The sequence below is a fragment of the Xylocopa sonorina genome, chromosome 10 (genome assembly GCF_050948175.1).
Source record: "Xylocopa sonorina isolate GNS202 chromosome 10, iyXylSono1_principal, whole genome shotgun sequence".
Taxonomy (NCBI): domain Eukaryota; kingdom Metazoa; phylum Arthropoda; class Insecta; order Hymenoptera; family Apidae; genus Xylocopa; species Xylocopa sonorina.
In genome coordinates, this window is record NC_135202.1 from 10990758 (window position 1) to 11011716 (window position 20959).

Here is a 20959-nt window from a genome sequence, read left to right on the forward strand (position 1 = left end):
TACGAAAATTCACGAGCGAAGCGCCGCTGTAGGGAGAGAGAGAGAGAGAGAGAGAGAGAGAAAGAAAAAAAAATGTTGCTCGTCGATGCGCGTGCATTTACGTCGCGTAATAAAGTGAAACGCAGCGATTCAATGACCATCGGGTCGCGTATTGAAAAGAAAGGAGGATATCATTCGAAAACTTAAAAAAAAAATGGGAGTCGGCGCACAATTTTTTCCACCCTCGTCGAGAATCGTAAAAATCAGCCGCGTTGCCATTTTCCCTCGGTCTAGAACCGCAAACTTGACCAATACGTTTCCGTTCGCGAGACACCGCCACGAGATTTTCCACCGATGTTCGTGACTTTCCCTCTGTGTCACCCTTCGCGCCTCCCTTCCGTTAGGATGGTCAGGCACGGTCAATTCGCAGATACGGGCGCGTCGCGTGTGACGAATCGTTACTTTCTATCAGCGAAATTAACGTTAAACATCGGTCGTTAGGCCGTGGCATATCGATCCCGACCTAAAAGCCGTGCGTTCTTCCGGTCGTCTGACCGCGTTAAATTCGTCGTCGTCGTCGTCGTCGTCGTCGCACGCGTCAAAAGTTCTGCAGGAGACGATGCGTCGATTTTCGATCGAATTTCCCGCGGACGTTTCAAAAGGGTAGAGACGACGGCGTTACGGGGGTGGCGGATAAAGCCGGTTGCGGAACGCGGCCGGCTGAGGCGTCTCTCGCGGGGAGAGCGAGAGGGAACGTTATCAATGACGTACTAGAAAAGTTCCGAGGAAAAGTTTTATTGTCTAGAGCCATGGCCGATTTGTTATCCAACCGTGCGGATGCGTACGCGCGCTTTTACTTCCGGGTTAGAGCTCGGCGCAGGGTGTTGTTCAACGACCTGTATCGGTATACACCTTTTTTTTCTCTCTCCCTCTCTCTCTTTTACTCTGCGACATCGACGCGCAGCGGGGAACGCGTTCTTTTTCTTCGTCGGCAATCAAGAACTCATCCGAAGCGAGCTGCAGCTCTTCGAGATTACAGGTGGCACACGCCAGGTGCATACTTTTCTACCCCCTTGACGTGGTGGTCGTCGTAGCCAGCGGATACTCGAGTTCGTTTCACCGCGTCGAAAAAGAGCCGCGGGTACTCGTAGGGCCCCGGGTCATTGTCTCGTCGCGAGCGAACGCCCACGCCAAAATTATTCTACCCGTCGCGGGCGTTCTTGGTTCCGGAGTTTCGCTGAAGCTTGGAGAGAAAGAAAGGAGAAAAAATACGAGGCGAAAACCGCGCGCAGTTTTCGCTATCTGTCCGCGATGATCTCCGCGCGAAACACTTTTTGCACAGAGGCACGGAAGTTGCGCGATTTCGAATGCACCCTTCGCGGCGGTGCGCGGATCGTTTTCATCGACGGCGTGAATCAGGAGCGTTCCGCGTGACGGTACAACCGGTGGTTAAAAATTGATTAGGATCGCGAAAATCGAACCTCCCCCCGCTCCTTCCAGACCCCCGTTTTTTTTTCCGGGAAAAACAAGCGAACTAGGGTCGGAGATGGGATCGTGGATACCACGAACGTTATCTGTCTAAACTTCACCGTACGCTCGAACTGCTCACGATATTCGACGCGTGCGATGCCAGAAAACGAGGCGAAGTCGGTAAAATTGGCGCGGGGTGAAGGTTGAAAGTTGGCGGACGACAAAATGGAATTTTTTAAACGGGACCCGAGGAGGACGCGCGGTTCGTCTGGTTTTCAAAGACGCGTACGTAGGTACATACACGTAGGCACAAGCCGGAGAAATTGACGCGAAACGTGCACGACTCACGGAGGGACGACCCACCCTAAATTTGCGTGTCTCGAGCGGTGCTGGTCGCCTCCTTCTCCCCTGAAACTTTCAACCCTCCGAGGATAACCCGCACTGACCTACCCCTACTACGTGATTTATATACGAGCGGCGTACGTAGACGCAGGGGCGTCGAGACCCCTCTTTCCTTCTTAGCCCTTTCGAGAACCACTTGTCCCGCCTGGGAGAGGGTTGAAAAATTTCTCCCCCGCTTTATACCCGCGCCGCCGACGACACACATTTTTCGGCGATGAAATTGCCATGAATTTTACCCACTCTCGCTACGTATCCCAGCATTTCTTTTCTTTTCTCCGGTTCGTATCAATCGTCGCGTACGTAATGAACCGCGTGTACGAACGAGCGAGGCAATTTATAAAATATGAATGGGATCAGAATTGTAGAACACAAGACATTCTCGAAGGATAATGGCGTAATGGCTACTTTACTTGTCTTTCTATTTCTATCGATCATTATATATCACAAGGATGCCGCTCGTAAAATGAAGCGTTAATAAAGAAAATCGCTGTAATCATCGACCGCGTCCGGGAACTCACGCGAATCGATAGACCGCGATATTAGACGTAAACGAGTCTTTATCGGAAGCGTCTAAGGAATGCCAGGCGTTATCGTGAAACAGGCGATTCTCTCCGCCTAGCGGGATAAGATAATCGGGCCATTGAAATTTATTAATTTCATTTTCCAAGCGTGCCTGCCTGCCCCTCGGACTTGGTCGAGATCGTAACCCGCCCACACCCCCTGACGTACGCTATCGCCCAGTTCGCAACGCGCCCCTTTCCACGGCCAGTTTCGGTATAATTACCGACGCTGTCGAGCAATCCCAGGTGATCTGAAATATCCTTCTCTTAACTTTCCCGCTAGGTCCACTTAATTCCGCGGAAGTTAATTAAGAACGCGGGTCCCGCTTTAAAGTAGCCAATTTAAATTACTTTTACGAGTCCTTGGGCGCGCGCCGCGTTCTCCCCGAAATCTATCGAGCGACTACGTACCCCTCTCTGGGTAACAGACGGAAAGAGAGGAACGGGAGAAAGAGAGAGGGCATCCTTCGAGGTAGCTCGAGGTTGCGCCGCGGAAAGGAGAACCATTCGAAAGGACTCGCGTTCCATCCTTTCCCACCTCCCCCCGGAACGATCGATCTACTCGAAATTTCAACTTGCAGCGCACGCGATACCCTGCCGTACAATTGTCCCAGGTAATCAATTCCTCCGGCGTTCTCTCTCCTCAACGTCAACTAAATCGAATCCCCCTTCGGGTTCGTGCGACGACCCACCACCCCGTGCAGACGTTCGCCAAATTGAAAAAAAGTGTCCGCGCTGCGATCGCGTGGTTTATTCGCAAACGATTCGAGGCCGAGAATCGGAAAGCTCGCGAGCTTTCGACCGCATCAGGACACCCTCGGGGCAACGTCGAATCGGCGCATCCGGGTTCTCGTAGTCCGGCCGGTGGCGCCTTTATTCGCGCCACTAAATCACCAGCGACGGCCTGCGAAATTGCTTTCGCGGGTAAAAGAAAGCCATAGCCCGCCCCTCACGGTCGATACCGCGCCGAAAAAGGGGAAGGTCGCATGCGTCTACGCGCGAACCACGCGCCGCCCGTGCGTCAGCTTACGCGACGGGTTTCCACTTTGAAAAAAACCCTAGCCGGAAGAAGAAGGAACGGACGGGAGCCATCAGCGCGCGGGACCACCCTTCCCGGGCTATTTCCGCGCGGCCTCTCAGCGAGCCATGAAGGAGGAAGGGAACGGGGATGCCCGTCTCGCGGAAAATGGAATCCCACGGCGGAGCGTAACGTTCGCCGGGACGTTGGATCGTTTAGCGGTAGGTCCGCGTATTATTGGCATTAACCGCGATTGCATCGTTAGAGGTAACGCGCGGAGAGGTCGGTACGGGTGAACCGTTCGCTGGTTTAATTATCCCCGGTCGGTCGGCCGCGGAACGCGCGGACAATCTCGTCCCGTGCACGGGAATTACTTGGGATTAGCGAATTTTTCCGGCGGCTCGTAAACCAAGATACATTTTTGAGCGGGCGCGAGAACGTCGGGCCTCATTAAAAGTCCCTTAACAAAACTCATTAGCGAAATTCGCCCCCCGGGGAATGGGTTACGACAACGACGCGACGTCGCGTCGTAAGTTTGTTCGAAAAGCTCGTCCGCGGGTCTATACCGGCTGTTTTTGTTTTTCGAATTGCCGGCCGATGTGCAAAAAACGACTCGCCGCACCGATCCGCGCCTAAACGACCGCCACTCGTGAATTATATAATACGCAATCGCGAGTTGACGGCCGCGCTCGTTGCAACTTTGTTCCGCGGCTCCCTTCGATGTCTCTCCGGCCGTATACCGTGCTCCACAAAGGGACTGTAAGTACTTGTTACTCTCGAAATACACGGAATCGTAATTCCCTCTCTCGACCCCACGGCTCCTGCCCTCTTATCGCGGATCGTTCCGGTGCATTCGAGCGAACGATGCTTTCGCGATAACATTTCGTCAACCTCGAGAATCGATCCATCGATCGATCGACCTCGCGCTCTGCGGCGATCTTCGCGGCTCTGTCGCTCCGCGTATCGTATTTTGCAAATGTCGAAACGAGGGGAAGAAATTCTTCTCGCGACGGGTTCATGAAAAATGTTCCACCCTTCCCGAAGCAACCCGTGATCCCCGTCGAGACACGCGTGTGTTACGCTACAAAGACAGCCGGCAAAAAGTTGTCGAACAACCGAACGGAGCTACCTCCGTCTCACTCGCGCCGCGTTACCACCGCTGGTCCTCTCTTTCCTTCCACCCACCCTGGTACAGACATCCTGCCCATGTCCAGGGCATTTGCACGGTCGCGAACAACGACGTCCACCTAGACGCATCTCCATCGCGAAATTGATCAACCCCCCCGTTCGGTGTTCCCTGGAGAACATCCCGGAAACTTTGCGTATCCCGTACCAACCGGAAGCGGACTATCCTATGGCCAGCTCGACCTCCTTCATTCCCCCCGTCTCCAGAGGACGGAACGACACGATGGGAAAAAGAAGAAAGGGTGGCCCCGTAACAACGGAGGGAGAGAGAGAGAAAAAGAGAGAAGTCGTGGGACGAAAGAAGGGGTGGGCGAGGTGCGGTCGAGGTACGGGTGATGGCAACGGGCAGTCCTCGCGGAAAATTCATCCCTTAAGAAAATACAGGCAATAACCTCCGGATCCTCATCGGTGGCGCACGGAAGAAGAGAAAGGGAGGTTTAGCAGCGGCAGGAACGGGAGCGGGTGCGGAGGTCGGAGGTAAAGGTGGATGTGTCGGTAGGACAAGGAGGTGGGTGGCAGAGCAGGGCATGGCAAAGACGTTGCTGCGTAGGAGATCGGTGCGACGGGGGTGTGAGGGGAAGGGGGTGTGGAAGGGGCAGCGAAAAGGAAGGAGAGCGAACGAAGCCGTCGCGGCGACGGCGGCGGCGGCGGCGGCGACGGCGGCAACGGCGGCGGCGGTGGCGGCGGCTGTGGCGGAGACGGAGGTGGTGGCTGTGACGGGGCGAGGGGTACCGAGGGACGGAGGCGCGGCAGAGGAAAAGGTGAAGGTGGAGAACTCGGAAGGGGCGGTGGGTTAAAGGTAGCGGGCCAGAGCCTCACTTTATTTTTATGCAGTTATTGATCTCCGTAGAACCCGACACCCGCCGTGTACCCACCCTTCTTTCTCCGCCACCTCCTACGCCACCTCCTCGGCCTCAACCTCCTGCCACCGCGCCTCTTGCCGCCTTCTACAGACCGGCACCCTCCCGCCCTTCTGCGAGAGAGCTAGCCTGCCGGCGGGTAACTAGCTTATCAAAAAATGGGCGTTGCCGCCTCTCACTGTCTCGTTCGCTCTCCTTCTCGTACCAACCATCTTCCGGCGTTCTCTCCCCATCTCTCCGTCACCCTACCTTTTTCACCTTTCGTTCTCCATCACCCTTTTCCTTCGCGCTCGGTCGCGCTCTCGTCGCGAGCCGCCTTCGTCTTCCCCGTGGTCTCGACTCGTACGTTCTCCATCGGTCCTATCCCCCGATTCTTCTTCGTTTTGCCTCATCTCTTCCCAGGTTTCTTCGGTTCACTTCGAGGATCCCTTCCTCGACGCCAGGGCCCATTCTTTTCCTCCGCTTCTGGTCGTCCTTAGGGTCGCGGCGAGCAACGTGGCCAGCCGCGCACCTGCCTCCCGTCGCAGGATGGCCCTCGTTTCCTCCTCGAGGACGCCGATGGACCCGCGAGGCTATCGCGACGGGTTCCGGGCTCGCTTCGACGCGCAGGGAAACGAAACGAGATATCAGCAGGTGTTGCTGGCAACCGAGGCATCCGAAAGGGAAGAAACGGAAAGCAAAGAGACGACAACGGGGTATCCTGTAGCGACTGGTCAGCCGTCCACGGTTTCCCATTATTCTCCAGGGTGTGTCCCTCCGTGCTTTTTCGATTTAGGGTAGGTTCGGGTACAGGACGAACCCTTTCGCCCCTCGTTCCTTCGCTCTCTCTCGCTTCCTCCGTCTGGTTTTCGCGTCTCGCGCCCTCCTCCCGCCCTCGGCCCGTCATCCCTTTACATTTTTCTCTCCTCTGCGCTCCGGCGTATCGTTCTCTCTTCCTGTCGTTGCCCTCTCGTTATCCCGTGAAGACCGGCCACGTGCGCGCGTGTTCAGCCGTACACGTTCACGCTCGAACGTGCGTTACACCGGGATACCGGCCGGCTGCGCGTTTATACGCGACGAACCCGATCGATGTCTATGCCCCCATCCCCCTTCGAGTTCCGCGCTCCAACCCTCTTGGTCCTTAATTACGCGAGAGGGACGTTACTCTTTTCTCCCGCCCACGCTCCTAGACGAACGAGCGGCTTCCACATTCCGCGGAATCGAACGGCTTCGATCTCGTCCCGCCACCCTCGAATCGCGACCAAATTTCTTCGATCCGCCATCTCAAAGAACTTAGTACCGTGTACTTTGGAAGTTCGAATGCTCCGGAGACTCGAAGCTTGACGAAACGTCGACAATTCACGAAAATCGACACGTCACCCAGCTTGCGTGGGTGAACACCCAAACGTTGCCGATATGGGACCCCAGCTTCAGCCGAACCGTGGCCTTCTTGCGAACTTCACCATTGAAAAGCGGAGAGAATTCGATAAGCGGTGAACCAAGAGAGCGGCGCGCGGTTCAAACGTAAGTGGCTCTATCGAGTACGTTACGGGAGAGAGAGAGAGAGAGAGAGAGAGAGAGAGAGAGAGAGAGAGAGAGAGAAAGAGGAGGAGGAAGAGGAGGAGTGTCCCGCGATCTGAAAGTAACGGTACGCGCAATCGATAAAAAGGAACGCGAAACATCCGTCTCGTCCCTTCCCGTTGTAGACCCCGTGTTTTCCACCCCTCGGCTACGGCCAGCGAAGGGTCAATGTCCGATCACGTGGTAAAAAGGGCGAAAAGCGTTTCCCGAAGAGAAAGAAGCCGAGAAAGCGACGGAGAAGAGCGAGCAACGAGCGGCCAGCCAAAAACGTGGCAGCATCGCCCGGGCCGCGTAGCAACAGGCATCTGTTGCGATAGAAGATACGATAGATACACCGCCTCTCTCCCCGACACGCGTGCTTCGCTCCCGTTCACCCTGTCTACTCTCTACACCCCATGAACGGGTGAGGTGATGCTGCTAGACGGATCGCACTTCCTGTTACCTTTAAGTAGCAACATTTTTGCTTTCACGGAAGAGCGGGGAATTTCCCGAAAAATCGCAACACCTTGCCTGAATGTACTTGATCAGGGGATGTACAAAGGCTCGTACGAACAGAACTCTGTGCGCCCCCGGAGGGTGGGGTCACAGGTGGACCGCGTTTTCGGATCGAAGAGAGGGCGAACTTTCCCCTTGGCCCTCGAGGAACATTCTTGTTCTCAAAGAGATGAAATCGTCCGAGAAATTGCCACACCTTGTCCGCCAGAAGCGTGTACCCCTGCTACAAGGGTAGGATTCTTGAAAGGTAGAAAAAGTGGCACGAAAAGATCGCGTAATCCCAAGGAGCGTGACGTCGAATAGAAGATAGAAGAGGCGCGGAGGTGCGAAGGCTGTGGGAAACCGGGGCTCACCGCAGCGCGGCTCGTTTCCACGATATTCGTGTTACTGTCAAAACACCATTCGTTATGTCTGTTCCGCGTCATAATCGAAATATATGGTTACACGTGGACGTGACGATAAAGCAAAATATTTACGGAGCGCCGCGGCAGGAAGAGCTAATTAAATAGACCACGATTTACGGAGAGCCTCGGTGTTTTCGCGTGGCTCTCCTTTTTTCTCTTTCCCTTTTTTCCTTTCTGCTCGCGAACATAAAATCGAGCGGTGTCAAAGCGCGCAACGCATCGCGCCGGAACACCTTTCGTTTAATTAAATCGTACGGCGTCCGAGACGCGTAAAAATAAATTACGCGCGCTACGTGCCGCACCGTTTTCCCTCCCTCGCCCCCCCCCCCCTCCTACCTCTCCTCCACCTCGTTGCATTATAACTTTCAATCCTCTCCTGGCCTTTCGAAACGGCACCGGGATCAGGATAGAAATCGACGTCGTAGCTTCTAATCGGTCGACGTTAGCGTAATTCACTTTGGGTATCGGTTTCGACGGCCGCGCGTGTCTCTGAACGCGCGTTGGCGGACACGCGCGGAAATATTCGACGAGGCCCGCGGCGCGCGGCGTCCGGGAGACGAAATCCCAGCGTGCTCCGCCGAATCGTTCGCCGGAAGATAGGCGTGGACGCCGCGAAAAAACGTGCCAGCCCATGCGTGGAAAATTGTCCGAGTGGAATTGTCTCTCCGCGAATAAAGAGGGGTTGAGCGTAGCTCGTTGAAGAGGGACCGAGACGCGAACAGAGACCAGCCGGCCGGAGAGAGAAACGAACGGGAACGGAGAACGGGGAACGGCTGAGAGAGAAAGAGAGACAGGAAGAGAAACAAGCAACGAACATGACAAACAGACTGACGTGTACTCACTGAAAGCATGAAAGGATAAACGAATAAAACTAGTATATTAAGGACGATAAATCTGTTTTTCTTCTCTTTTTCCACCCCCTTCCCCCAGCATCGAGTAATTAAAAGTGCTCGTCCGGCGGGATTAAACGCAAACGAAGTCCTGCAACGCCGTTGATAGAAAAACCGGCTTTGTTTCGCTAAAATGGTAATTAATCCATGCTCCGAGGACAAATGAGCCGACGAAATATGCCAAAGAATACCGTCGCCCCTCTGCGTTTACCGCGGAGTAAATGCCGCAAGTATTTGGCTTCAATTAACGGACACCACGATCGATCGATCGATCGATCGATCGATCCTTCGAAGAAGAGTTGAGAGTGCGTTTTGGAAAATTCTTGAAACGCTCGAATGATCTCTCGAACGGTTTCCCTCGGCTACGAGGGAAATAATCGCGGCGAGGACGAAACGGAAGCTTCGGTTTCGAAGGTAACCGAGCGGTCGGTACCCGGCCGCGAAACCCTTTCGAGTTTACACTTTACGCTCCTGAAAATCTACTCTATGCATTATGTAGCGCGCTATACACCTGTTGTGCCGGGTATTCCTCCGAGGACGAGGATCTACTCGACTCGGGCTAAGTAAGCACAGCATTCCTGCCGCGCGCGCTTCTTGGGGTAACGAAAGCGCGGCGGAAACGCGGAATGTCAAGTAGCTTGGATAGAACGAAACCGATTCGGCTGGAAAGTTACGGGGTTGCATCAAGTTACGGCGATAATTACCTGTATTAAAATTCATTGCTTGTTAGACTATGTTTTATGCAATTTATGAGAGCCCCCGCCTGGACCTGTTTGTTTTTCCACACTGCTTCGCGGATATCGATTCTTCATCGTATTGCCACCGGTTCGAGCAAATTAACATTCTTGCCTCTTATAAAAACTGTCGCGATAAAATTCCTCGTGATTTTCTTTCTTGTTTTTTTAATTTTTTTTTTTTTTATTTTTTGCTCATTACACATCGCTGTACGTGCGTCCTACACACAACGAGAGGGGCAAACAATGAGAAATTGACCGAATATGTGATTGCACGCACGAATCCGCTATGCCCCCATGTGTATACGTAAGACACACGGACATCGTTGACATGATGCAGTGTTATCATAACCTAGTAACGCCAAATATTGATTTTGACACGTACACGTGACGAGTCACTAGACGTTCATATACATACCCAGAGAGAGGGGAGGCATACGTGGACATTTAAGCGTACATATTCGTGTCTGCACGCGTCTTCGGCGCCTCTGTCGCCTCTACAACCACGTAGGAAGAACGCACACGAAGACCAAATGCGGCAGTCGTATACACGTGGCGCGAGAAATCATTCCAATGTCCGCTCGATTCGTGCACGTTACTTGTGTGCGTACTGCACGCGTCAAATTCATGCACCTATACATCGTCCCATCGAAAATTCCACTACCTGTGGGCTAGGCGACAGCATTTCAGATGCATATCGAGTGTTACAGAACAACGGAAGACTCGTGTGAGCGTGCACTCCGAAGAGGAACCGAAACGGGTTCCACTGCCACGAGCAAATGTAAATGGAGATACTTTGGAAGAATAGAAATGATCCAACGAACATCTTTACAGATAGACAAATACAAATAAAAATTTTTTAAATATTCAAAAGAAATCGCGCACGTACTTCGTGCGATGCGTTACAATTAAAATCGATGTACTCGTCAAACCTTCACCGGTGCGATATTCCTGTAAATACCGAAGAATTCAGATTTCAATGTCGTTAGAAATTTATAACCGATCTCTCGCGCATAAATCATTATCATTCAGCTTTCGAGACGATGTTTTTACATTCGGTTAGTACGGCTGCATATGCGCCATGTAAAAGGAGGTCATGGTACAACCAAATAACAATAATAACACAACTATAAGTTCCGTCCCACTACACATACACACCGCCGCAGATTAATACGTAAAATTCATAAGGAAAGGGTTGTCCGCATGCAAGCGACATCTACTTCTTCACTATGAAGCAGAAAACCGACACAGTTGCCTAACGTCGATGAACATGCTGCATAACCATCCGAAGGACGAGAGTTTTGCGCAAGTAGTTTACCAACAGTTTAATCTTACCGATTACGCATATCGTACCGACAAAGCAATTTTACGAAAAATAGGCGGTAGATTACTTATAATTTAGAAAATATAAGAGGAGGGGCGCTTCCATATCTTTCATGGACTGCACGCCACTGATTAGTTAGAAGGTGATAGATCTGGTTGAAAGAAACGACAATAACTCTAATGAACCTACATTGAATGAATGAAAATATGTTATCAACTTTCTCCGAAAAAGATACAGTAATACTTATGTATGCCTACAAGCTTGGACGAGTCGATAACAAATGAAATACTTCAATCAGAAAAACCAATTTCTCTCCTCGACAAATAAAATGGTAATAAAATATTGTAATGGTCTTACCTGAGAAAATGTTAATAGATACATCAATTTTTAAATACCATAGTAATGCAGAAAAATGTTGTTTCTGTTCTGAAATCACTTATTTCTGGTAGCAGCTCATACACGATAGTGACAGGGTTGGGTATTTATCTATATTCCATCACGTCTGAACCTGGAACTCTTAAAGCGATAAGGAATATCAGGTAATAATGTCAGTGTAGTTTTTATTGTAAAGATTTCTTAAAGCGTGATTATATATTTTTCTTACCAAAATTTATACTTTTGTAGATCATCAGTATTTCAAATGAAGCTGCCAAAAAAAGCACCTCTAACTAGATACATCCTGAGAAAGATTCAATATTTTTAATAACAAAAAAATGTACAGCGTCACAAAGTTTAACAAAATGAAGAAAGAAAGAAGAATCGATGGCTAATTTAATAAATGATTTTAATATAAAACTAATTACCTTTTTCCTTGTTATGGGGTCAGATCACTTTGATAAGTCATTATAATAACTAACATTATAATAACTTACATTGTTCTGGGAAAAGCTCATGTAAACATTAAACATCACGTAGACAATACATTGTAAAACTCGTGTAGATGTAAGTTTGGAAACTACGGCACAACTCTGAAACATATCAATACTTGCAAGACAATTCTACAACTATAAGTTATGCTGCATGTATAATAAACATTTAATAAGTTACTTATTCAACAGTAAAAATTATTTCTATAAAATATTACGCCTTATTTGATAAATATTTATAACTGGAAAATATATAATTTCTTATAGTAAAGATAGATTATTGCCGTTACGTCGAAAATAATTGGAAATTGCGAGGAAAAAGAATATACTTACAAGGAAAGCTCGTAATATTGTAAATTGATATTAAAAGAATTAAAAACATTATGAAAAATATTCACTAGCATTTACTGTAACGTTGTATTACGAGCAGAAAATTTGTGAAAGAAAAATTGAGCTAATATTACGCGATAAATTGTACACAGTGTGAATCCGAGAAAAATAAAACCGCCATTTTAAAGCATTCAAATACCCGTGGCGGCATTATATTTCGACGTGTCAACAATAAATATATTATCTAGAGTAAAATAAAATAACTTAAACACATAGATTGCTTTGAAAAAAAATACAATTTATTTTGTTGATGTTTTCCGAATAAATTTATATGAAATTTTGTTAAGAAAATCATCTTTCAACGAACCTGCCAGATTGCGTATAGTCAGTTCCAAAAGTATTTACGCTGAAAATGCCGTAACCTGAAACTAGATGTGTTAGATGATAAAATCAACCAAGGCGCTTCCTAAGAAACATTTTCCTCGTAAAAAACTGATACGATTTGATCAATACAGCATTGGCCTGCGATAAGTGGTTAAAGAGTTATGAATATTTAAAGATCATTTATTGGACTGCATCCTTCCGAACATGTTGACTATTACTGTACTACTAAAGCGAGGAAGAAACCGAGTGGTTGCTTCGACAGTCGCGGCCTATTAAAATATCGCTCTGATTGGATGCAATTACACGTGAATGTATCAATTTTTTCATATGATAAATACATATTTGCTACGTAAGGTTACCACACATGTAAACAAAAATGGATCGCTTGATACGACTATATGTCTCGCATTCAAAGTTTCTTATTTCATAAAGGAAATATAAAAATTGTTATAGATAAAGATAACGAAGTACACGATATCGATGGTGCATAAGATATGTGGCAAAATTCCATTTTTCGTTATAACGATAACATCATACTCTATATGTAATTTCTCATAATAAAGCTGGAATTAGAACCGATATTCAATAAACTAGTCGTTTTTTTTTTTTTGGCATATCTGTAGAATGTATACTGATTGTCATATGATGCGACTATATACCCAACGCTACGAATCCCAGAGTGGTCGCTTTGTACAGTCTGTTTCAATAAGATTATTTGAAGGATCGAGAAAAATGATATTTCGGTCCATTAAATCACAATATTGCGCATGGGGCGTTATAAGAAACTTGTAGAGAGAAAAAAACTGGCCCGATTTGGTGTATATAATATCCCTCTAAAATGTCAGGGAACAATGTTATGGATTATTGAAGATATATTTTCTGGAAGAAACAGCACTAGGCATATGAGTCGACTATACTGTAGACGCCACCGGCAGCCACGAGCGGTCGCTTGAAGTACAGTAATGGGCAAAAAATTTTCACGAACGTATCAGAGAAACATCAAAATAGGGTCGTTCGATCGCAAAATTACGAGTGGGGCGTCATGAGAAACTTGTAGCTCGTAAAAAACTAACACGATTTGGTGTATATAGTATTCGTTTTTAACGTACCGTTGTAGAGTTATCCATTTTTGAAGTTTGATAATAGTAACGTATATGGACTCATTATTTAGCGTGACTGTACGGACGGACGCTACGGGAGTCCGCAGCCGGCATAGGTTCAGTTGGCAGCAGTACGCACAACGAGAAACACGACCATGGCTGATATCTCGAACGAAGAGCTTCGTAAGGAAATCACCGGTAAGTAGCAATATCCTTTGATTTACCAAACCCTGGCGTCTGATTATCATAAAACTAAGTTAGTAATTATTCATGCCGTAAATTATTCGTACGTTCGCGAGTGAGAATACGTAGAAAATCATGCTCTTTACTCTTGCGACATGACGACTTTAGCGCGCACGTATGTGACGAAGTGGCGTGTCCCACGCCGGCCATTACAACAACGAATTCACCGTATTTCCACCTACGTACAGCTTTATCGAGACACTGTATCGCTTAACGGCTCGGTGCAATCCGTCCCTAATTTTTTTCCAAAATTCTTCGACGCCTTGGAAAAATGTCGATTTTTCATCGGTTCCTTGGTAATGAACGCTTTCCCTGTCCTTGTCCTATAGTATGCTGTATGACGCGTCTGGTTGTGGTGGCGCGCGCCTGAAGCCATCGCATGCTTCGTATCTCGCTCTTTCTCTTGTCTTCATCGTCTTTTGCGTCGTGAAAAGCGATCTTAGCGTGGACCGTGCCCTCATTTTCCACAATATTTCAATGGATCCTGTTTTTTTATTTTTTTTTTTATTTCATCATTCCAAATATAGCATTCGTTCGTAGAATTTTACTCGCTCGTTACAAACGTATCCACGGCACACTTCGTTACCGCGAATATTCACTGGTTCATGCTTTTTCCCGCCGTCCCAAAATGGACACGATGCCTACCATAATTGTTAATATTCTCTCGTATCGTTACATTCCCTTGGATTTCCAATCGAAATTTCGAATTACGCTATCGATCGCTTTCGAACTTCTATCGCTTATGTATACATGGTTGAACTTTTAGCGATTTTCCATCGTCCCACGGTCCAATGTGTTCTCCGATCGATTGGCTGATGCAAAGAAGCAGTTTTAGAAATACAATTAATGCGTTACATTTTTAATACGGGCTATACTTTCAGAAATTTTTTTCTTTACGGCGCATAGAATAATTGTAACCGGTATAATGAACAGCGGCCATTTGCGTTCAATATTTACTACTTTCCTGACGCGGGAAAATACATCACATCGTATCTTATCTGATATATCATACATTCGTATCCTGAATTCTTATTTTATTCAAGTAACTAATTAGCTTTGGAACAAAATTTGTTCATTTGTTAATAAAGTTACGTACCCAACTACTAATGTATAATTAAATGGAAATTTTGAATACTTAAAAAATAAAGTAAATTTATTGCAGAATATAAAACATTTTTTCTTTTTTTTTTAAGCTATCCTTAAGGATGCGGATCTTACCACTATGTCTGCTAAAAAAGTGAGGTTACAGATTGAAGGGAAACTTGACATAGACCTCACAGAAAGGTAAGATCTTTTGCTATTTCATATGAATTGTCTACTATTTGGATACAACAGGCACTCTTGTAGTCGTAATGATTCAAGAGTGAGCTTTATCGTGTCCTATATGAAAAGAAGGATCTCTGTGTGGAGAAGTTCATTTAAGCTACCACCTCGTTCCTCCTTCAACATTTTCTTTAAAATTAACTCTAGTTTAATTAAAAAATTCTACCTTGTATTGGAATTGAATGTTCTCTTGAATATTGTGTATAGGAAAAAAGAAGTAGACAGTTTAGTCATGGAGTGTTTACAAGAGAAACAAGATGGCGCAAAGAAGAAGAAGAAGACTGCTAGCGAAGAGTCTGAAGATGGGGAGGAAGAAGAGGAGGAAGGATCAGAAGAGGAGGAGGAGGAGGAGGAAAAGAAACCTGCCAAGAGAAGTCCCGCAAAGAAAACAATGAGCAAGCGTAAGAAAGGATCTTCTGATGATGAAGAGAGCGCAAGTGATGATGATGCTAGCGATGAAGAATACAGCCCAAAGAAATCAAAAGTTACCCCTAAAAAAAGTAAATACAATATATGGAACAGTTCTTTGTTTTCTGTATGTATCGAGCGATTCTAAATTGATATATTTTCTTTCTGATAGGTAAACCTGGCAAAAAGGGAAAGAAGAAGGGCAGCGATAGCGACAGCGACGAAGATTGGGGTAAGAATAAGAAAGCTCAAGGTGGTGGAGCAAAGAAAGGTGGTGGAGGTAAAGGCAAGGGTGGTTACACTCGTGCTATCACATTGTCTCCGGAGCTTGCTGCCGTTGTTGGCGCTGAACAAATGGCTCGACATGAAGTCGTAAAGAAGGTCTGGAGTATTATCAAGGAGAGAAATCTTTATGTACGTATTAAACGCCATATGTGTTCTACTACTTTCTATACTTCTCGATCATTCCATTTTAATACATTTTTTTTGTTTTACAGGACCCTAAGAATAAGCAATTCGCAATCTGCGATGACGAATTACTGAAAGTAATTGGAGTAAAACGTTTCAGAACTTTTGGTATGATGAAGTACCTCAAAAATCACTTCGTAGATTAAATCATTCTCGAACCACGATCTCTGACAGGTTATAAAGCATTGTATAACATATTCCAAGGTGCAAAGTGCATCTCTCCATCTTTCTCACACGATACATACATAAATATACATACATACAAACACAAACATATTTCTTGCGACTTAAGACTCTAGCCATGTTTACTACCATTCCGATGAACTCTGTTGTCCATGGTAGCTGCTTTGTTCCATTGAAATGTTCTCGTGTTGTAGCATCTTAATTTTATGGGCATTATTCAAAGTGTGGTACGTTAACGTTTGTTAAGAACTGCCCAAAATGTGTACGCAAATGATGACCCACAAGTAGGAATCTACGTAGATTCGGTCGATGACAGAACGCTATAAAATGGGAAGAGTTTGATACCATGGATGCGCGGAAGATTTCACGAAATGTGGCAAACATTAAAATGGCCGATAGTCAATAAGCTGGTTTTAAGTCAATGTATTCAGAATTAATGTTTTATCGTTTGTCTGGTGGTTATCGTAAATAGCCCCTTTCACCAAGTATGAAAATACGGTGTGCCATTGTGGCAGTAAAACTAAAGCAGCAAATAATGCTTCGTATTTTTTTTTTTTTTTTAAATCTTTTGTTTTTTTTTATTTTTATTTTATTACATGACACTCGGCGATTGATAAAGGTGGAATATAAAAAATTTCAATGGTAATTATTACGTTATGTTTTATTTTCTTTTCCTAAATATATCACAAACTGCCGCCTAAGTATCACGATATTTTCATTCTTTCATTTTTAATGTTTGTTACTTTTTAATGATGGATGTGTAACAGAAACAATTTTGTCAAGAAAGGAGAGAGAGAGTGAACGAAAGAGAGAGAGAGAGAGAGAGAAGAGATATAATATGGTAAAGCTAAAACAAATGCGGTAAAAATTTAGAGAAAGATGACACGAAAAAAATCAACATCCTGTACCTCTTCTGTATAATAGTTACATTATACACTGAAATTATTACTAAGCGAAATTTAATTGTATTATCGTGTAATTACTAATTATTGTCGTAATATAGGTTTCTTGGTGTAAAAAAATTGACCTAACTCTTAAGACTTAATGGTAAAGTGATGTATTCAGGTACGATGTACGCATATTAAAAGTCACCAGTATGTGCAGCACTGCGCAATGTTGAATTGTAGAAAATAAGATAGGCTGACGGTGCGAGATACGGAGTTTAATCCTGATGTGGATATTCATACTTTGATGTATGGGAAAAAAATTCATGTATTTTGAATATAAATTGATGAATGCTGGCCTAAATTAATGGGAGCCACTAAGAAATCATTGGAAACATTTGACGATAATGAGGACATTACAGTAAAGATAACAGTGAATTCGGGATAAGTATGTACACGGAATAATAAATTACAATAACAGTTTGATTTCTAAAGGAAAAGAAGTGCGGATTGTGCCCTAATATTCCGCGAATGTATTTGAGAGTTTCATTAAAAGATATTGCTTTCATTTTTTTTAACAGTGCCCATTGAAGCTTCATTCTATCGTGGATATCCTCGAATGCTCCTATCCAGTTCATCCTTTAAGTCTCGTGCCAGAGTTCACATGGAACTAAGTATTTATAAGTGCTCGAGTTCGTCTTCTACGAAGGATAACACATGTTGATTGTCATCGCGCCTTCCCCGTAGACCAAAAATGTAAGTTAAAAGTTTCTTTGTGTTCATATAATTATCTCTTCTCGTTTGAACTTCTTTATCCCGTGGCGGAGCTGCTTGTACGTAAATACCATATCGGAAATTGGATTTATATGTTTGCGTGCTGCGTGTTGCGCATCGACTTATACTCGCCTAGAAGAGGAAGAGAAATAATATGCCCCTCTTTATCATTATTCAGCCATACTCACTAAGTGTAACGCTTTGTTTCTTAGCTCCCATATGTTCGAAGAATAATTTTTATCTATGAAAGATGGAAGTATATGTACGTCTGTTTGAACCATTTGATGTTGGCATGTTTTTAATTGAGGCCCTTTTTCCGATAACCTTTTAATCGATTTCATTGATTATATTGAAATTTTTAAAAATTTTCAGATATATTTTCCTCCTATAATAATTATCTGAAGTACTTACACCTCTTGCGTGCGTAGAGCTTGAACATCATCGTGCACTTGAAAGAAATACACGTGTTCGACGTGATTGCGTATGAAATCAAGAGCTTCGTAAATATATCTGTGACAAAAATTTTGTTCGTTTTCGATCTTTTATATTGTTAGAATTTTATAACAATACCTGTCTGGATCTTGCCCAAATTTTTGAGCCGCGGTAATCGAACAGAACACGTAATATTTCCCTCTCCATTTAGCCACACCATTGTTAGGATTTCCTGGGATCAATGCCCCCTTTTCATTAGCGAATTTCCACGCACAAAATCCTAGGAACTGATAGTAAATTAATTAATCTAGGAAGACAACATATCGGCTCTACATTTTAATGGGTGGTCTCACTTCTAAATTTATATGCTCAAAATCCTTAGTTTCATTGGGATAATAAATGGTGCACTCGCCGCATTCGGCTGAAAAAATTTGTAATTCAATTCGTCATTTTTTGGTTCTAGTCACTATCATAATCGTTAATTTATGTTATTACTTATTATTTCGCCCATTGATCGTTCTAATCTCTCGGCATCTGTGAGAACTTCGTCCGTAGATAACATATTGCTTAGTATCGTTGTATTGTATACTTCCACGGTCTACGATATATTGTACGTTCGGTTAGTTGATCATATAAATGCGTACGTAGTATTGAATAATTTACCTTCGTGCCCAAACTCTGCAGTTCCCAAAAGAAGCTGTTGATACTATTCAATATAATCACCTCATCCTGGAGTCCCATCCATATATCAGCTAAATCGATAAATTGTGGCTAAATATATTCAAGAACGAAATTCAACATTAAAAAAAGTCTAGTTTTAGAGAGGAGAAAGTAAAAAATGAATCCTTACATATACTTGAATAGTAGGGATAGCTATTCTGTATCTTACGGTGTCGTGAAGTTTAAGCAAACGTCCTTGTAGACGTTCCATTAAATTTTGTATTTCTTTGTCACTTCGTTCTATGTCACTCAGCATTTTTCTACGAGAGACAGAAAACGACATATAATTTTTTCAGTAAACGAAAGATTAAGTTTGTTATCAGAACAGTGGATAGCTGAACCTGACATAAATCTCTTGTTGACGGCAAGCCGTCAACATCTCGATAGCCCAGTTAGCATTTTCTTTTGTGAATACACCAAATGGTATTACTTCCTTCATAAAACCTATCTTTTCGACAGCTGCGGTGAATCTGTATATTTTCATCATTAAGCGCCCCAAAAACTCTGTAATAGAATCGCGGGACTTTTTCACAGCTTTCTGCAAAATTGCTGGCACTAAAGAGAGATTTCGCATTATCCGTCAGTCCTTAAGATATCGCTATTTCTCATAATCATTGAGGTCTCACGATCGTCAATGCCTTGCCCTCCGCGTTGGCAGTCCCTGTTAAACAGACGTATACCCGCAACTATGCACATTAGTTCCATTAACTGCTCCTCCTTTTCACGTTTAGACATTTTTATATATTGTTGCAGTTCCGAAGGTTGAAAAACGCTTTGTAATGCTACCGAAACTTCTCTGAAAAGATGTACTTTTTCTCAGTTTATTATTCAGTTTCCAGAATGATTCAGCATAAGTTTAATCGCATTACCTAAGTACAGACGGTACAGTAGGACTTCCAAGACCGCTCAAAAATGTAATAACCACTAGCATTTTTTGATACAATCTTTCAGATTCCTGTTTATTAGTCATTTTCTCGGTTTGACAAATATCTGCCACCATTGGTCCAGTTTTCTGATGCAACCGTAGCCTGTGTCGTCTAATAGTCTCATCTTATGCGCGCATACATGCAAATAGACAATAGTTGTATATTTTTGTTAGTTCTTATATGTATCTTTGTGGTTTGTAAGTTATCTTCACCTCTATCGTGATAGTGTTTCGCAAAGTACAATTGACTTTTCAATACCGTCAAACTTGGCTTTTCCTGATCGCATATCTTGTCGGCTATTGCCTGAATGATTCTCTCGCTGTTTTCCTGGTCGTCTACCTTAATTTCATAAGCAGGATTTAATTGAAACAATCCGAGCTGAAATAAGCGTGGAAAAACTTGACATTAATAATTGCATTGGAAGAAATATAGTAACAAAAAGTTAAAAGTTCTTACGAAACACGTACTAGGAAGGAAGCGAAGTCTTCGGCCGTATTTACATTGCGTTCCTTGCACGCGATCACTATCCTTTGTACCAATTCCTTTCTCAAGTTCTCCATAATTGAAATTCAAATGCAATTGTGACACGATTTCCAATATTTCAAGCTACCGTCGACCATTTACGTTTCGCTTCTAAGTTTCTACCGTGCAGTTTGATCGATATTCCAGAATCCCAACCCTTTGAATTAAGAACAAACGTTGAACATGAAAGAAATGTTTTCTTGAAAGATCTCGTATGACAATATAAATGTCTTCTAATTCTTGTCTCCTTACAATAATTATATTCTAGGTGTACAAAACAAGTTTTTGTTAATTTTATTTGAATGCTTTATAAATTTTAATAATCCATTCGTTATCATACGATTATTGCCATTTACAACAGCTGTTCGACGATTTATGTTTACAGAGGTCGAGAGAAAATGATATCGACGCATTGCAGGCAATTCTAATTGGAGAAAAAAACAAAAGAAGTGAAAATAGCATGAATCTCAGTTTAAACGTAGCTCAATTCGGCGCTTTTCGAGCTCGGGAATGTT

At 44.6% G+C, this 20959-nt stretch overlaps 2 protein-coding genes across 2 annotated transcripts; one reads left to right on the forward strand and one right to left on the reverse strand.

Moving 5' to 3' along the window:
- Positions 1 to 13615: 13615 nt before the first annotated feature.
- Positions 13616 to 17653, forward strand: Non2 (upstream activation factor subunit spp27 homolog Non2). Its single transcript, XM_076903439.1, has 5 exons — positions 13616 to 13759; positions 14998 to 15088; positions 15335 to 15627; positions 15708 to 15949; positions 16033 to 17653. Exons 1-5 carry the CDS (start codon positions 13717 to 13719, stop codon positions 16147 to 16149), a joined length of 786 nt encoding a protein of 261 aa, XP_076759554.1. The 5' UTR covers positions 13616 to 13716; the 3' UTR covers positions 16150 to 17653.
- Positions 16970 to 20563, reverse strand: LOC143428501 (cilia- and flagella-associated protein 206). Its single transcript, XM_076903431.1, has 13 exons — positions 20390 to 20563; positions 20135 to 20300; positions 19866 to 20046; positions 19623 to 19792; positions 19338 to 19551; positions 19127 to 19256; positions 18940 to 19047; positions 18772 to 18874; positions 18630 to 18697; positions 18415 to 18563; positions 18256 to 18354; positions 18033 to 18168; positions 16970 to 17976 (listed from the first exon to the last, which is right to left on the reverse strand). The coding sequence occupies exons 1-13, from the start codon at positions 20480 to 20482 to the stop codon at positions 17749 to 17751; spliced, it is 1845 nt and encodes a 614-aa protein (XP_076759546.1). The 5' UTR covers positions 20483 to 20563; the 3' UTR covers positions 16970 to 17748.
- Positions 20564 to 20959: the final 396 nt, after the last annotated feature.

Excerpts from the sequence above, each read along its gene's own strand:
- LOC143428501 (XM_076903431.1), bottom strand. The coding sequence starts at position 20,482 with ATGGAGAACTTGAGAAAGGAATTGGTACAAAGGATAGTGATCGCGTGC. Across the intron at positions 19,793-19,865 it reads ACTGTACCGTCTGTACTTAG|AGAAGTTTCGGTAGCATTAC; the intron begins GTAATGCGATTA and ends ACATCTTTTCAG. Across the intron at positions 18,169-18,255 it reads GCTCTACGCACGCAAGAGGT|GTTATCGGAAAAAGGGCCTC; the intron begins GTAAGTACTTCA and ends ATCGATTAAAAG.
- Non2 (XM_076903439.1), top strand. The coding sequence starts at position 13,717 with ATGGCTGATATCTCGAACGAAGAGCTTCGTAAGGAAATCACCG. Across the intron at positions 15,089-15,334 it reads GACATAGACCTCACAGAAAG|GAAAAAAGAAGTAGACAGTT; the intron begins GTAAGATCTTTT and ends TATTGTGTATAG. Across the intron at positions 15,950-16,032 it reads TCAAGGAGAGAAATCTTTAT|GACCCTAAGAATAAGCAATT; the intron begins GTACGTATTAAA and ends TTTGTTTTACAG.